The sequence below is a fragment of the Watersipora subatra genome, chromosome 8 (assembly GCF_963576615.1).
Source record: "Watersipora subatra chromosome 8, tzWatSuba1.1, whole genome shotgun sequence".
Lineage (NCBI taxonomy): Eukaryota > Metazoa > Bryozoa > Gymnolaemata > Cheilostomatida > Watersiporidae > Watersipora > Watersipora subatra.
The window spans coordinates 14,473,775-14,492,830 of NC_088715.1; the positions used below are offsets into that span (position 1 = coordinate 14,473,775).

The 19,056-nt window shown below is 34.1% G+C and overlaps 1 protein-coding gene across 1 annotated transcript; it reads left to right on the forward strand.

Moving 5' to 3' along the window:
• Positions 1 to 536: 536 nt before the first annotated feature.
• On the forward strand, positions 537 to 18,881 carry LOC137401648 (activating signal cointegrator 1 complex subunit 1-like). The gene is made up of 8 exons (XM_068088098.1): positions 537 to 690; positions 936 to 1,029; positions 5,136 to 5,233; positions 11,788 to 11,957; positions 13,894 to 14,033; positions 14,868 to 14,978; positions 16,773 to 16,944; positions 18,004 to 18,881. Exons 1-8 carry the CDS (start codon positions 564 to 566, stop codon positions 18,127 to 18,129), a joined length of 1,038 nt encoding a protein of 345 aa, XP_067944199.1. The 5' UTR covers positions 537 to 563; the 3' UTR covers positions 18,130 to 18,881.
• Positions 18,882 to 19,056: the final 175 nt, after the last annotated feature.

The following is a 19,056-nucleotide window of genomic DNA, read 5'->3' on the forward strand; positions in this document are numbered from 1 at the left end:
TATGGACAAATTCCTAGCCATGTTCTCCAACATTTAAAAAACTTGACAAAGTTACTACTCTGACATAGCCTGAGGTTTTTGCAAATATTTCCAGTTCGAATATTAATGATTAATTAATATTGCAAATATTAACCATGTGTTCGAGCTATCCGTGGGCGAGTTATCCATGTTTGACTGTATTCTGCATCCAAAGTGGAGGTGGCTATTTTAGCTGTCAATGAAACATTTATTTTCCGAGCTTCAGTTTTCCATTTAGACATTTGAGGTGGTATTTGCTCATTTTATTGCTTCAATGAGGAAAAGAGCTAATTACTCACTTTGTTATGATATACTTACATGTAGCTATAAGTATTTTTAGAGGCGCGAATCTTTCCGCAAGTTTGACCTGATTTGTGTTTGCACAAACATATGAAGTCCTACCTTTTAGGTAGTTTAATAATAAGGTTTTGGTCATGTAAGTTTAAAAAGTGTTAAAACAGTTGTCAGTTGTGAAATTGGCTGAAATGTCATTAGATAACTCATAGAAATGCTTGCAGCGAATTCCATAACTATATCTACCAAGTATGGATGTGATGAAACCGCCAATGGTCTTTTTGGGTAAATTCTGCTACAGAGTAAATCCCGGAGACTCCAATAATGAGCCATATAACACATCATCTTACACTGATTTTGAAGAAGACGAGCAATATGGTAAGTACATGTATTTTGCACTTGACATGAGAAGTGACATCGCAATGCTAACACGACACAACTAGTGATGTCACTGAATAGTTGACACAGCTCAAGGAGTGGCATTGATGCAACTAAACTTGTGGCATTGTTTCAAAGTTGACACAACTCGTGAAGCACATTTTTGCACATTTGACACAAACGGCATCATTGAAAATTGACAGAACTCAATTAGTGACATCGATTTAAAGTCTTCGCTTCTTTAGTTGCAGATAAAAAGGTTGAAGACGTAGACCCACGTGTGACGGAGAAAGATGGTCGCTTTTCTGCATCTCTTGACATCCCTTCAGCTCTTTTCAAGTGAGAACAAAAATATAAATATATCTTTAATATAATAATACTAGCTGTGCCTCCCAGCATTGCCCGGGTATTAAAATCAGCTTATAAACAATGAGAAGTGATGAGAGTTGCCTACCACTTGCTATTAGCCTGGCACTTTGCCAATGGAAAATTCCAGTAAGGTAGTTAATAAGCGCTAGGCTTCTAATGGCGGTACACCGTGATGTTGCGTCAGTGTTGTCTAGCTACAGCTATTCTAATAATAGCTATAGCTTGAGGGGCACACTTAAGGAGGGGCAAGATGGTTTTCTTTAGAGTAGCCAAAAATGCTGTTGGCCATTTGACAATTTTACCTCCTCACAGTGCTGCTTAGAAATTGTCTGGGATGATCAGTGATTATTTCTCTTGGAGTTTGGAGCTCAACTGTGTCTTCAACTTTTCACAGTATTACAATTTCCAAGTTAAGAAAGTTTGCATAAAGGATAGACATCCTAGATACTTGATAAACAAGTTAAAAAAGTTGTTTCCATTAGTCGATTCATACTAACAGACCCATTAAAATTTTGCCTCTGGATGTTTTCAACTCACCATTTTGAGGATGACTAAATATCACTACTTTCTAGTGTTGATAGAATTGTGGATGTTTTTCTACTGAGTCTCAAATCTCTACTTACATGTAGTTTGGGTGACCCATGCGAGTCTATGTTTTTGTACTTAGTATTGCTTTCCTGTTGGTTTTTATCTATTGTGCCGAGCGTTGCGCATGTCTTGTTCTCTACTGAGTCTTGTTTTTTATCAAGTTTAATCTCCTCTACCAAGTCTTGTTCCCAGATTGCCAACTAATTAAGTACTGTTGTTCTTTGTCCCTAAGGTTACAGGGCATATGACGTATTAAAAAGATGTAGTTGCGTCAAAATTTAAGTTGATCTTAAAAGAAAGCATTTTTTTTCTCTATCAGTTGATATGTTGTTTGTTGTGTTACGCGATCGCATTGCCAAGATATTTGAAGATTAAAACCAAAAAAATCTGATCGCCGTAAAAACGCTCAGGCCACAAAAACGTGCCCAGCCTCGCCGAAAATGATGTCACGCGTTTGACAACCTGTCTCTATCTCTCGTATTCACATCGGCTATTTGCGATAAAAGTCTAGTCTTACGCGGCTCTATTGGCATATATCTTATTTTGTATTTGCTCATGTTGGCTAGAATAAAATTTTAAATCCTGCTACAGATGCATTATTATGAATGTTTAAAAGGCCTCAAATAACGAAAATTGAAAATTTGTTCTACTCACTTTCTCCAAATGTTGTGTAAACATTTGGGTACCGACTACCAATTCTACCGGTCTACGGTAATTCTGTCAAGTCACTTTATGTAGAACGCGGTCTTTGTATCAGCACAGTTCTGCAGCTACCCATATAAACGATATACAGCCTCCCATAAGCCCCGCCCACATTATGTCGCCTATTACCTATTGTCTACGTACTAGTTTCTTACTAGTATTCTTACCGAATACTAAATAATTGAAATAAGCAAGCCACCTCTTTAAAAAGAATATAGACAGGGATAGAGTTTTAAGGATGAGAAGTCTGCTGCAAACTGGATTTGAACTCACATTCTCCAGTTCTGCGGACACCCATATACCATATCCGATTCACTACAATATTCTGCAAATCATGTTTTGCATTATCTTCAACAATATTATTTTATTATATAATTTTTACAAGCAAAAATATTTTCATCTCGGCATAAAGCTTTTATTAAAAATATTCATCAAGTCGTGGCCACTCACATAGTATTAGCTGATACAAAAAGACAAATTCATCTACTGCAACAAACTCAAACAAAACATCATCCAACACGCATTCAAGTCTCGCTTTCTCCTTTATGGCAGTTTCCACACTGACAAAGCTTCTTCGGCTGGTGGGACAACATAAACATTCTGTAATCAGTAAAACAAGTAAATGTAAACAAAGTAAATGCAATAAATATGTCATTCATAGATATGTCATTCTAAAGCGTATCTATTGACAGCTTCCAAATTGGGAGTTAAATAGATGGCGAGTGTAATTTTAAAAACGAATAAACATTTGATAAAGGCACAAGTACACCAAGCCAACGATTCGAAGCTTTGGTTCTGGAAATTAAAGATTTGCAATGATCAATCGATTTTACCCACTTCCTACGAGTGAAAATAATTTGTAATCATGACTCTAATTTACCAAAGAAAATTCGAAAAAAATATTATAGCTAGGTAAAACGGCAGATAAGCTATGAAACGATGATTGGAGTTAGCAAAGAATTATCATTTTATTAATTAGTATATGTATTTATGACTATAAAAAATATTACATTTACTAAAGTATAGAAGACTCTAAGTTAATTTACCTCCATTCTGTCTTCTTCTGCAGCAAAACGCTGCTGACGCCTGTCAGCTTTGGCGATAGGCTGTCTACTCTAATCTTTTACTAAAAGTTGCTCAGATAACTCTGAGTAGCGGTCGCTCGAACTTGAAGCCATTTTAAAACTATGTATAACTTAGTAATTGTTGAAACGCGTTGAATCAGTAACGATGAGAATGAATTATCTAACGATGAGAATCTTCGAGATCACAGACAACGTGTTTTACGAGTGATAACATTTATTACGGCCTATATAAAAATTTCGCACGCATGATTGGCTAACGAATCGACCTCATATTTATTGCTCGTGGTTTCGTTTCAGATACCTTGCTTGTGACGTCACGAAATAGGCACCCGCTGGAACGTGAGCTTTTTAAAAGAGGGCCTCATTCAAACGCATATATCTCTGGACAGGGTTGGTCTACAAAGACAAAAATGGCATCAAATTGTAGCTGATGTTTTAGCCTTTTATGGGTCCTAATTTCATTTTTGACGCAACTACATCTTCAATGTATTAGAAATCGGCCAATCTTTTAACAAACCAAGTTTTATTATTTTTAAAAGTCATGTTTAAATATTTTGCGAGGAGAAAATATTGATTTTTTGAGTTTATGCCACTCTAAAGATGTAAGCCATGCAGTTTGCAGTAATTTAATTGTTTGAAAGTAGTCCTAAATTTTTGCCGTTTACAGTTATGATGATGTTGGCGCTGAAAATTCTGTTGCTACTAAAATATACCAACGTCTGTCATGCTCTCACAATAAGCTGGCATTGAGTCAAACATTACGGTACCTTAAATTGGGACAAATCTTAAATGGTTAGTGCCTAGTAGTAGTTAGTACCAATGCAATAAGTTGTCAATAATCCTTACAACTGTAATGCAAGCGCATTATATTTGTATGTAAGTATAAATTCTTTGTTGGATTCTGGAATATTTTGGCAAATATTACAGGTTTGTGAATAAGGGACTGCTAATAGCTAGTGATTAATATAAACAGCATTGACTGCTATAATATTCTGTAATCATTATAACCTCTGTAATGTAATACCATAATTTAGATTTGCATTACCTCATTGACAGTTTCTGATAGCTGAAATTTTCAGTCTGTTAGGGCTTGCTTGTTAGAGAGCTTTTTGGTAAGGAAACATGGTTTCTTTTAAAGGCTTCCTCATTAAAGGCGAACTTTCACTATTGAAGTGATGCAAATCAAAATAATATTAATCTAAGGCTAAGACATCAAGTTTCAATTTAATGTAGTTTTTGCCTTTGTACTTCTACCAGTTTGGAGAGACAGTATTTTGAATGAAATCTTTCTTTAAAACACTCAGATTCAACCGAAAGTGCGATCACATGACGTCTATAGTTGCACTAAGGCAACGAAACTGACAGAATAGAGACTCAATATGCTGCGACTAGAATCGCAATAGTCAATATCTACAACGAAAGAGACAGGTAGCGGCGCAACTAGTGACGTCATCGTGTCACATGTTTTTCTTACAGGCGTTTTAACCGCAATCAAGTTTTGTCGACTTCAATCTTGAAACATCTTGGCTGTCAGATCACCTCAAGTACCAAAAATAATCGCAAAGGATGGAAAAATATCCATACTTTCTGATAATATCTACTAAAATTTTTTGTAAGTTACTCATTAAGGTCAATATGGAGTTGTCCGCTCTCAATGTAATTATTGTATTGTTCAATGAAGAACTACGTTATATGTCATAGGTTTGTTATTGGAAAGAAGGGGGAGACGAAAAAGAGGCTGGAGTATGAAACAAAATGTAAAATAGTGATTCCTCAAAGAGGACAGGAGCGTCCCATAGGTTTGTATGGTTAATAATTCTGCTTTTTTCGCATCTTTTCAACTTGACTGGGTTTCTTGGTCTGTCAGCATGGTATTCTTACCCCTTTGCCTCTTTTCCTGCCTCCTCCCTTTCGGTTGAAGTTTTTTCTGCCTTAACTCTTTCTCCGTCAACCTTTCTTTTTAGACCCTCTAGTAATTTCCTTACTGTGTGGAAGTCATGAATCACTAGTACAGCGCTTATCTATTCGTTTTTCCCTGTAAGTTTTCATCGCCGGACTCCCTATGACTAACGAGGGTAATCTCACACTCCCTCGTTTTGAATGAAGCTGAACAGCTCCAAAACATAATCAAAAATGGACATATACGGAATATATAAAAACAATATGTTATTAGAAGGTCATTCTAAGAAAAATCTAACGTTTTCACACAGCAGCAACATGTAAAAAGAGCTCACATTTTGATATTTGATTGTTTTCCTCCTTCTCTGCTATTATCTGTTCGAAATGCGGTTCCTTGTGGCAATGTGAAATACGCATATCATTCTCAGGATTGATGGTTCTGAGAAAATAAATATGCTATGATATTTATTTTTGATGCCTAAAAGGGATGAAAATTCATTCTATGCACCCACAAACAGCAGCTTGCACCCCTGAGAGGTACGAGCGTCCCTAGTCAGGAGGCCTTGCACTAGTAATACCATCACTAGTGCAGGTTATATCATCTCTGATAGGTTAAAATTTGGTCACCCCTGTCTCTTGCATTTTTCATTGCTACTAATATATCTCCATTTTCTTTATTGTCACATTTTTGTTATACATTGTCATCATCGTTATTATACATTGTCATCATCATTATTATACATTGTCATCATTATTATACATTATCATTGTCGTTATTATACATTGTCATCATCATTATTATACATTGTCATCATCATTATTATACATTGTCATCATCATTATTATACATTGTCATCATCATTATTATACATTGTCATCATCATTATTATACATTGTCATCATTATTATACATTATCATTGTCGTTATTATACATTGTCATCATTATTATTATACATTATCATTGTCGTTATTATACATTGTCATCATTATTATTATACATTGTCATCATCATTATTATACATTATCATCGTTATTATACATTGTCATCATTATTATACATTATCATTGTCGTTATTATACATTGTCATCATCGTTATTATACATTGTCATCATCGTTATTATACATTGTCATCATCATTATTATACATTGTCATCATTATTATACATTATCATTGTCGTTATTATACATTGTCATCATTATTATACATTATCATCATCATTATTATACATTGTCATCATCATTATTATACATTGTCATCATCGTTATTATACATTGTCATCATTATTATACATTATCATCACCATTATTATACATTATCATCATCATTATTATACATTGTCATCATTATTATTATACATTGTCATCATTATTATACATTATCATTGTCGTTATTATACATTGTCATCATCGTTATTATACATTATCATCGTTATTATACATTATCATCGTTATTATACATTGTCATCATCATTATTATACATTGTCATCATTATTATACATTGTCATCATTATTATACATTATCATTGTCGTTATTATACATTGTCATCATCATTATTATACATTGTCATCATTATTATTATACATTGTCATCATCATTATTATACATTGTCATCATTATTATACATTGTCATCATTATTATACATTATCATTGTCGTTATTATACATTATCATCGTTATTATACATTGTCATCATCATTATTATACATTGTCATCATCATTATTATACATTGTCATCATTATTATACATTATCATTGTCGTTATTATACATTGTCATCATCATTATTATACATTATCATCATTATTATTATACATTGTCATCATCGTTATTATGCATTATCATCATCATTATTATACATTATCATCGTTATTATACATTGTCATCATCATTATTATACATTGTCATCATCATTATTATACATTGTCATCATCATTATTATACATTGTCATCATCGTTATTATACATTGTCATCATCGTTATTATACATTATCATCGTTATTATACATTGTCATCATCGTTATTATACATTGTCATCATCATTATTATACATTGTCATCATCATTATTATACATTGTCATCATCGTTATTATACATTGTCATCATTATTATACATTGTCATCACCGTTATTATACATTATCATCGTTATTATACATTGTCATCATCATTATTATACATTGTCATCATCATTATTATACATTGTCATTGTCGTTATTATACATTGTCATCATCATTATTATACATTGTCATCATTATTATACATTATCATTGTCGTTATTATACATTGTCATCATCATTATTATACATTGTCATCATTATTATACATTGTCATCATCATTATTATACATTGTCATCATTATTATTATACATTGTCATCATCATTATTATACATTGTCATCATTATTATACATTATCATTGTCGTTATTATACATTATCATCGTTATTATACATTATCATTGTCGTTATTATACATTATCATCGTTATTATACATTGTCATCATTATTATACATTATCATTGTCGTTATTATACATTGTCATCATCATTATTATACATTATCATCATTATTATTATACATTGTCATCATCGTTATTATGCATTATCATCATCATTATTATACATTATCATCGTTATTATACATTGTCATCATCATTATTATACATTGTCATCATCATTATTATACATTGTCATCATTATTATTATACATTGTCATCATTATTATACATTATCATTGTCGTTATTATACATTGTCGTCATTATTATACATTATTATTATTATTATACATTGTCATCATCGTTATTATGCCTTATCATCATCATTATTATACATTATCATCGTTATTATACATTATCATTGTCGTTATTATACATTGTCGTCATTATTATACATTATTATTATTATTATACATTGTCATCATCGTTATTATGCCTTATCATCATCATTATTATACATTATCATCGGTATTATACATTGTCATCATCATTATTATACATTGTCATCGTTATTATACATTGTCATCATCATTATTATACATTGTCATCATCGTTATTATACATTGTCATCATCGTTATTATACATTGTCATCATCGTTATTATGCCTTATCATCATCATTATTATACATTATCATCGGTATTATACATTGTCATCATCATTATTATACATTGTCATCGTTATTATACATTGTCATCATCATTATTATACATTGTCATCATCATTATTATACATTGTCATCATCGTTATTATACATTGTCATCATCGTTATTATACATTGTCATCATCATTATTATACATTGTCATCATCGTTATTATACATTATCATCGTTATTATACATTGTCATCATCGTTATTATACATTATCATCGTTATTATACATTGTCATCATCATTATTATACATTGTCATCATTATTATACATTATCATTGTCGTTATTATACATTGTCATCATCATTATTATACATTATCATCATTATTATTATACATTGTCATCATCGTTATTATACATTATCATCATCGTTATTATACCTTGCCATCATCGTTATTATCTTGTGAAATTTTCCTTTGGCTTGTCAGCTCTTCTTTTTCTTTGTTATCTTTCTTAGTTCCAATATTTACAGCAACTACACTAATTTCCCCTCTACACCATCACACCACATTAACCTCAAGCCGACCTAGCTCATGTACTCCTTCGCAATACTGTTAGATTACCAACTTCTAAAACACGTCTGTTCAACTCACTTAATAATTCCTGATTTCTTGCTTCTCATTGTTTTCTTTTTTGGCATTTTTTCATTTTCCGATGATTACTAATATTATTGTATTTATTTGCAAATTACAGTCATACTTCGACTTACGAGCTTAATGCGTTCCGAGACTAAGCTCGTATGTCAATTTACTCACATGTTGGTGCAATTTATTTATATATAGAACAATTAAATATATACTGATTAGTTTCCATACTCTAAAAAATGCAAATAAAACACTCAAAACAAGATATTGTAACAGAAAAAACATGTTGGTTATTGTCCTAACTTACCACATGCTTTCAAAAATAAAACAATAATGCAAGGAAACGTGATTAATTAAAATGTAAAATTAAATACATGCAATAGCAGTTAACGCTAGCATTTGCCAGAGAGGGAGATATAAGTTATCTTTCATTACAACAGTTGACTTTGATAAATTTGGATTTTATCAAAGTCTTAAAAGACAAACTTAGCAGCAAACATAAAAGCAAACTTTCATTTTTAACTTACCGTAATTAAAGTTTATTCGGCGTTTATAGTTTGAAGTTTTTCACTGGTTAGCTAATTTTTCCTTTGTTTCCCTCTCACGACTAGCCGGCCGTTTTAAGATAAACCTATCTAAGGACGTTTGCCTTTTCGCCCTTTCAACATGTTGCGATTAGGACGAACACAGATGTCATCACAAAGTGTTAATGCACGACCACTAGCCAACTTGTCCGAATGTCTATTTTTATCGTTGCGATAGATAGAACCGGCCTTTTCACATAGCATCGTTTCAGTTACGCCGTCATCGGCCAATTGTTTATCTTTTATCCAATGCCTGAGCAGTCTCTCCATCAGCCGTCATGAAGATCGCTGCGCCATTTAGAAACTATGGTTAGTCCTTTTGCGAACTAAATGCCCTGAATATAATCCTTCTGTTTGATAATTGTGGATGTCTTTCTGTCATATTGCTGAGCTAGCTCAATCACGCATACACATTTCGCATATTTTTCCATAATTTTCCGTTTAATATCAATTGTTATCATTTGCTTTTTCTTTGCATTATCTTTCATTTTACTGGCAAACTTTCGGTCTACGCACAGTACATTTAATTCACATAATTCTGCACTGAAAATCGCGCACAAAAAACACTGCATAACCTGAGCAGTTGAAAAATACAGAGTGATGCTGGTCTCATAAAATACATCTGGCATACTTGGCAACTGAATCACGTGCTCGTGTCTCAAACATGGCTCGTATGATAGTGCTAAAACTTGCTTGAAAGCTTGCTTGTATCTCAAGTTTCTCATACGGCATGCTTGAATCATATCATTTCTCCAAACCGACAGTTGGATTTGTGGAATCTATATCCACACCTTATACTCATCTTTTATGCTCCTTCATTAGTCTTCCTATCTGCACATTCATAGAGTTACAGTTTGCATTGCTCTTTAACAATCTGTATATTCTGCTGCAACTACAATATAAAGAGTTAAAATATACTATCATTTTGCTATAGTTAGCTAAATTATAGCAAAATTTTGAGCAGCCGCATTATATAACAAAGCTAGTCTTTCACTGAAACTATGTATGTGTATCTTTTGCAACAAAATTTAAAAGCCTTCATACCGTGTCAGTTAATATGAAAGCAGTCGAATGTCTAAAAATTTTAAGCGGGACATGTATCTTGATCTTGGTACGCAAAACACTCACAAGACAGACAAGTTTGTTTAAATATAAAGCGGTTTCCATGTGGAATAACTTTAAACATTTTGGTTCACTTGCTCACGAGTTGTTAGGTGAGTCAATTACAAATATTAGTTATTGTTGTTATATGAATCCCTCACATGTGATGGGAATCCAGACAGAACCCCCAACCTCCCCTTTTGTGACCCTATGTAACATAGCATACACTTAGAGTTTAATCTAAACAAATTTAGCTTACCAAACACACATTCAAAGTTAACTTTTAATCTTTTTCTCAACTTGATCTTGAACTTGACCTTAATTTCCGTCTTAATTTTATGTAATCTGTTTCCAGTTTGGGCTTTTTGCCTCACTTTTACTATGGCTTTTACTATGACCTTTACTATGACTTTTACTATGACTTTTACTATGACTTTTACTATGACTTTTACTATGACTTTTACTATGGCTTTTACTATGACTTTTACTATGACTTTTACTATGACTTTTACTATGACTTTTACTATGACCTTTACCATGACTTTTACCATGGCTTTTACTATGACTTTTACTATGACTTTTACTATGACTTTCACTATGACTTTCACTATGACTTTTACTATGACTTTTACTATGACTTTTACTATGACTTTCACTATGACTTTCACTATGACTTTTACTATGACTTTTACTATGACTTATACTATGACTTTTAACTAGCTTTTAACTTTTTAATAAAATTTTTCAACTGATTCAACAAGAAGGACCGAGCGATGCTATTCTCGAAAATGGCCTCTTGCATACATACTTGGCCATTTAGTGGCCATTGTGAACCACCTCGTGTGCTCGAATGTCAGATTTCTAGCATCTCAGCAGGAAATGGCTCAAAATTTTGCTAGCATGTCGGGGTATGACTGTATCACCTTAGCCAACTGAGTTTTTATAAAAAATGTCAATGCTTGACTTTGTTAACATAATGATCTCTGTTATGAAGAAATGATCTCTGATATGTTAGTCTTACGTATGGTTTCGTCATATAGTGATAAAAGGTTCACACGCTGGGGGTGTGTCATCCGCCGTCACTCGTATAGAGGTCATAACGGAATCGGGCAGAGAAAAGTCAGGATTTACTCACTTCATCTCAATTCCAGCCAATTCTGCCGCCATTGTTAATAGCTTCTCACGGTTCAAGGAGCAGGTTATAGACTTGGTAAGTTACTAGTCATGAGAAACACAGTCCATCAGGTTGTTTATTTCTTTATTTCTAGTTGTAAATGTGCTAGCTCTATGATAATCTGATTGGTGTGATGTGGTAGCTCTATGATACTCCGATTGGTAGATATAGCTTTAGTAATTAATATTTTGGCTTCGCAGCCGTGGTTCAGTGGTTAGGACGCTGGCTGATAATCAATAGGTCAGTGGTACGAGTCACATAAGGACCATTGCTTGTGTTAGGAAGGGCATTCAGCCTCAATTGTCTTAGTACCAAGTTGGGTAGGTAGTAGATGATGCCCCATCTAGGATGAGCTCCAGCGTGGCTGAGGAGGGTGGCTAGCTACCCTCCTTATCTACGACTAAAAACAAAGGATGATAACGAGAGGAGGAGATCCTCTCCATGCAATTGGGTGGCTAGTTAGAGATGGTGTCTCAATAAAAACATCCAACAGAAGGCTATGGTAATGTAACTGTTGAAACCTGTGAAGACAAGTCTTGGTTTTAGAAAGTGGGAGAGAACTTTGATGACCTATGTCTTCGGAGAGAAAGATCATGTATATAGTATCTTGATCCATATAACTCTTCGTGTATAAGCCGCCACCGCGTATAGGCCGCAGCTCAAACTTTGAAGGCGGTTTTTTTCTAGTCATATTTTTGAGCCATTTTTTCATTCATTTAATATTGTCAATTTAACGTAGCCCAGTGTGTCATTAGTCAAGTTGAATGCCTCTGTTGTAACACACATGGTGACAACATATGCGGTGACCGACGAAGTGGCAATTGACCATTTAGTGTTCTCACTTTTGTGAGGTGGGGCTGCGTTATGTCTTCAGCAGTTTACTGTACAGTACACAAGTGCCAAATCAGCAAGCACATTTTGTTACACATGTCATCGGAAAAGGTAAACTATGATGCTGTGTTCAAATTTGAAATTGTGAATGTAGCTTTGGAAACTACCACAGTTTTTGCATCAACGAAAAGCAACCCGACGAATAGAATCCAGTGCTGGAGATGTCGCATGACAGTGACCGCGAGTAATGACCTCATTACATCTGTAGAAGTAGGCTGCTAGATATTTTCTAGTGCCTTCGTTGAGTAAATTATTTTTAGCATTTGCACATTTTAAAAGGTACCTTAACCCAGAATGTAGAGAGAAGTTTACAGATATGATCTTTAGATTTCGAATAAAGGCCACACCCCAAACTGTTAAATAAAATTTTTGGTTCACATGGTCTGCTTATATGCGAGGATTTACAGTACTTATAAGGTGGTGCTCTTAGGTTTTGGTCCAAAAACTCCAGCGTGTTCATCCTAGGAACATGTATGTCATTCTAAAGAAGCCTTTGCTATGAAATTTTGCAGTTTTAGACATAAAAAATTTTTTCTACACTGTTTTATTATTTCTCTGTTTTATGTAATTACATTTAGTATTTCTGTGTGAGAAACTTTTTATTCATCCTTGTTCTGGTCATTTACCCATCTTTTCTTAACCTGTTACCCACAGTATGGACAATCCGTTTTAACCTACTGCCTACTCACCTGATACCTATTTGCTATCCACCAGTTGCCTACCTACTAGCAATATGTTACCTACCTGCCAACCAGTTGTTACCTGCTAACCATCAGTTACCGACCTGCTAACCACCTGTTACCAACCTGCTAACCACCTGCCACGCACCTGCCAACCATCTGTTACCTACCTGCCAACCAGTTGTTACCTGCTAACCATCAGTTACCGACCTGCTAACCACCTGTTACCAACCTGCTAACCACCTGCCACGCACCTGCCAACCATCTGTTACCTACCTGCCAACCAACCGCCTGTTACATTCCTGTCAACCATTTGTTACCTACACTGTAACTGCTAACCACCTGCTACTTGTTATGTACGCTTCTATGATGTGATTGTGTACTTGATCTGTTGTCTATAGAACTGCGGAGGAATAGATGAAGATGTGTTCCAGAACCCATCAAAATTACATCTGACTATTGGTACAATGACTTTGCTCAATGATACAGAGATCAACATGGCAACTTCTCTACTGCATTCAACAGCTGACACCCTTTCCAGGTTTCAGTCTTCAAACAATTATTTAATCTAGGTTGTTTATATATATTATATATACTGTAAATAGACATACCATATGAACTATAGCTGTATTATATATAGCATATTTTATATATACTGTTATTTATTAATTCTATAAGTTTGTTATGTACACTATAGTTATGTTCTCTAGACTAGAAAATATTGTATATACAAGGTATATACATGTACTATATATAAATCTCAGTCTGTCGTCGTTCGGTCTGTCCAGCTATTAAAATCTAGGAATAAAAGATCCGCTTCATGCTGGATTTGATCTCGAAACTTCCTATTCACCAGATGACAACCTAACCAATTAAGCTGCGAGAGATGCAATGGATTCATTAGGCGATATGAGTCATTATGTCAGTTAAAATACACATAGCACTCTGGGTTACGCAATGTCACTGAGGCTTGCTCTCACAGCTCTTATTAGTAATCTTAGCAATACGGATAGTAACTCACTCAAATTAATCTTTGGCAATGTGCCAGGCTAATGGCAAGTGGCAGGCAACTACATTACCTGTTGCTACAACTACATTACCACTATTTTCAAGCTGTTTTTAATACCAGTGCAATGCCGGGCATTCGGTTAGTATTATATAACTTTACTCAGTTGCTGATGTATCTTTAGGTTGTAGATAATTGGTGGTGCTACTATTCTAAACCAGTTATAACTTTGCAGGAACCACTTCTGATTTAATTGAATGGTATATTTTTAGGTATTTTATATATTTTTATGCCTTTTTATGCTTACTTTAGTGCCTCTCTTACCTTCCTATTTCTTCATTGATAATGGGCCATTGTATTGTTTCCTAGCATTATTGGAAATAGTCGTCTGAGATTCCAAGGCTTGGCTTACATGAATGATGATCCATCAGCAGTGGATGTCCTCTATGCTACAGTTAAATCTGCTGACGGCTCTGATAGGTCAGTATATTCTGGCAGCCTATGCAGGTGCTAGCATGCGTTTCTATCTTGTAAATAACCTTCATAGTTATCCTGTTGTACTATTCACAGCATTTCTATGTTTTAAAGATGGGATTTGTTATTCCTTTTATAATTATTATTATTATTTCATTATTATTCCTGTTACTGAACATCATAACATTTATTAACTTATTGTCTATATCAGCAACACTTTTTTAGCTGATTTATGTACAAATGGCTAAGTTTCAATGCAATTAAATTCAATTGTAATTTCAATAAATTAAATATCAATTTAATTAAATTACAATTACATTGAGCTTTGTTCTAGCATATTGATATGACTGGGCCAGCCATTAGTTCAGGTTTTAATTTGATTATGAATAGACATCAAATATAGATGAGAAAAGAGCGAACATAAAGTATGTCTGATGGACTCTTCACAGTCATATATCAAAATTTCTTTACAGAAAGTATGCTTTGTATGTCAATGGGAAGCTGTAATTTAGATAGGAACACAGCAAATACTAACAATTATATACTGCTTTTCACAGAATAATTGTTTAAAATAAATTTTAATCATTTTTATAACGTACTAAGTTAGACATTGTTTCACTTGGTATTTTTTGGTTAGCTTAGTAGTTTATTGTAATAAACTTTCTATTGAACATTAAATAAGCTGAATCACAAATTTTACATTTCATATTACATTAGTTTCTAAACATACCAGTTACAGATCAAGGCAGTAAAAGTCTAAAAGGTTTCCGTAACTGTCAAGTAACTTTTTTGCCATCTGATCCAATCTTTCAGGGATAAGCGCTGTAGGAATAATTTCTGTTCATTAGTCCACTCGTAATTGGTTGTCAGGATACCAGGAATTCTGACAATGCACTGGTTGATGAATTCTGGTTGTTTCAAATAAAATGTCTTAACCAATCATTTTGCTAGATTCTCACTAGCTACTGGGGTTACTAAATGGGTAGCCACCTAGGAGCTACATGCAATACTATCGTGTTGCTCATCAGGATTCATGGTTCCTCACTTTCATGATAAGCAAGGAGTCATAACTCCTCGTTTTAGAACATCTTTTGCTTTTTGGTTTTTAAAAAATTTAATGGCCAGCCACTAAATTTTACTCACGTGAATGGCTAATGTAGGAAATTTCCATAAACGTCAATTATGTTGCAGTCAAACATTCACATGTCAAAACTGTTAGTATAAGGAATCTTATGCGAGTAAACTGTACTTTGTTCAAATTTGTTTGACAGCCCAAAAATAATGCTAAATACTTCAAGGAGATACCATGTAGCATTACAAAATACATAATAAAAGTAATAAATACATAAAATTAAGTTCGTCAATTATATGTAAAAACCATATAAATTATAATCAGTAAGCAGGTTTTTTATGTTACTTTGGAGACATGTGGATAGAAATGTACGTTTGACTCTCTGTAAGTTTGGTACTAGAGTGATAGAAATATGTGTAGTAGTTTACTCTTATTTATACTAGATATAGGTTAGTCATTGATACTTGTATTATTATTTCTTTCTTTGAATTATAATCTATCTTTTTAGTTTATTTCTAAAACGTAATATTCTAAGAAATCTTTTTGAAATTACTTTGTATGTGAAGACAAAATATTCTTTGAAATTTTACCTTTCATGTTGAAAAATTATCATGTAGAGATTACTGTAGGTCAAAGATTGACCGTACTTTATCATATTTGGAGGTATATCGGACGTATCATATTTTGGAGATATTTTGTTGGAAATAACACTCTTTGGTCTCCTCCAGGCTGGAGCAGGCTGTCGCTCACCTGACCTCTGACCTCTCCAGTCTGCTTAACAAGGATTTTGAGAGGGACAGTGTTAAGTTACACTTGACTCTCATCAACTCTGTATTCAGAAAGGAAACGAAAGGCAGCACTCAGCAGCGTAGAACATATGACGCTTCAAAGATATTTAAGGTTGGCAGCCATTTGACAAAATTTTATTTGGAGAGAGATTCTGAAAATAATTAGTGGTGATTTGGAAGGGGTTCTGATAGCTGACGGTTTATCAGAAACAAAGTCAGCTGATACATGTAGGTGCTTTGCTATAGCTTCTGAAAGGAATTAGAAGACAGGTTCTCTTGTGCTACTCACTTACTGGTTTCTTAATTTTTTCACTCCTTTGGCTTTTTTCGTTTCTGTCACTCGCACACTATTCTTGCAACTAAATTATAATTGGACGACTAAAATAGGATAACAATGATTGAGGTCGGTGGGTGTGTGGTGGTGGTGTCTGGCACTTACACACCTACATAAGCACTATGCGTTTCCACATTTTGTCGCCGGTTTCTACCCAACTTCACACATGCTCTGTGCCTTCCGCCAGATCTCAAAAATATTTAGTCAAAACTCCGTCTGCTTCCTGAGAACCAGCCTCCTCAACATCCACTGGATTAAAAACGCAAGAATTTGTCTTCAGACTCATTAAGGACAATTACTCTCAATGGGCGCAATGTACTCACTCGCAATGTATTCTTCTAGTGAAAGCAGACAAGCAATTTGTGATGCAAATTTACTAGCGGGCTGCTATATATCTGCGATATGCGATATCTGATTCAAAATTGAAAGAAATTTGTCTTACTAGCTACTAATAGTTGGTCAAAGTTCAAAGTAATAGATGAATACATGCGACTTAATTTTTTACCTCTAAAGCACTACTTACAAAAGGGGTGGTTTGTCAAGCTTTGTTTCATAGAATACCCAATAATTCTCTGTTTGACCTACTTATTGGCCTTTTAATAATCCTCTAATAATAATAAGATGACTGGATACAATCTTGTTCCTGTTTTATTGAACATTTCATCACGAGTAGTAGGGCATTGTTATTAACTGGTGGATTATCTTCTCACATGACGTAATTAGGTATTTATCTTACGGCAGCTATGCTGTCATGTAATTGACAAATTCATGACAATTGACAGCTTATAACAACTTCATGTATCTCAGTAGTCTATATTGTAGTTCTGTTTGCTGTAGGAATTGAAAGACTTTGATTTTGGGGAGATTGAATTCCCTGGATTTCATCTGTCACAAAGATTTTCAACCGGATGCGATGGGTATTACGAGACGGTCACAGCGATATGCACCCCGCTCTCACCTTGACCTACCTGAATTGAAACACTGTAATATAGATTATTGAACGCTTTTTCGGTATCACTTGACATTTTTCAGTAATCAAGGTATTTTCTCTTTATATTTACTTTTTAACACTATTTATTTAATTCGTCTCGTAGCATTACTGAATATAATTGTTTTTTTTGGCAGCAAGGAATGAACTTGCTCTTTCTTTCTCTAAATAGCAGGCGATCATGGTTCTTCCCCACTTTCTATAGCCATTACTGTTCTTGCCAGGTTGTAACAGCTGTTTGCCGTCTGCTGGGTGTTTTTTATTGAAGCGCTAGCTTGCCGTTGGCTCACGAAGAAGCTCCTCTCCCTTTGACAGGTATTGTTTTTAGTCCTGTAAGGTCGCTAGTCAACCTCCTCATCCACACTGGGACGCAGATCGGGTAGCCGGTTTAGTCACTGATGACCCGACCAGACTTGGCACAGGAGCAATTGTGGTCGGATACCCTTTCTAACACCACCACTAGTACTTGTGTGGCTCGAACCACTTACCTATCGGTCATAGCCTGTGCCCTAACCACCCGACGACAGCTGCTCCCAAGGAAAAATTACTAGAAATATAAACAAATGCTTTTTCTACTTGCGTAGTATCCAATCAGTGACAAGCTTTAAAAATATCATTCATAAAATTTAGCTAACTTGGCAAATGCCTTGACGTCTCTATTGGTGGGTATTTCAATTTTATAAAATCTATGTTATCGTATCATCACACAATAAGCATTCTTTGGCTAGATGGGTTATAACTCAAGCAACTCAATTCTAAAATTCGAGAATCTTTTGGCGCCAATAACTGCCTAAAACCCATATTTGACCTTTTTTTTAGTTTTGTAGTAAAAGATCACTTTTTAAAGTTAAAAAAGTCAAACTAATGCTTTTTAGGAAAAAGTAAAGTATCTGTTTTCTGAG

Excerpts from the sequence above, each read along its gene's own strand:
- LOC137401648 (XM_068088098.1), top strand. The coding sequence starts at position 564 with ATGGATGTGATGAAACCGCCAATGGTCTTTTTGGGTAAATTCTGCTAC. Across the intron at positions 691-935 it reads TGAAGAAGACGAGCAATATG|TTGCAGATAAAAAGGTTGAA; the intron begins GTAAGTACATGT and ends TCGCTTCTTTAG. Across the intron at positions 16,945-18,003 it reads ACGCTTCAAAGATATTTAAG|GAATTGAAAGACTTTGATTT; the intron begins GTTGGCAGCCAT and ends TGTTTGCTGTAG.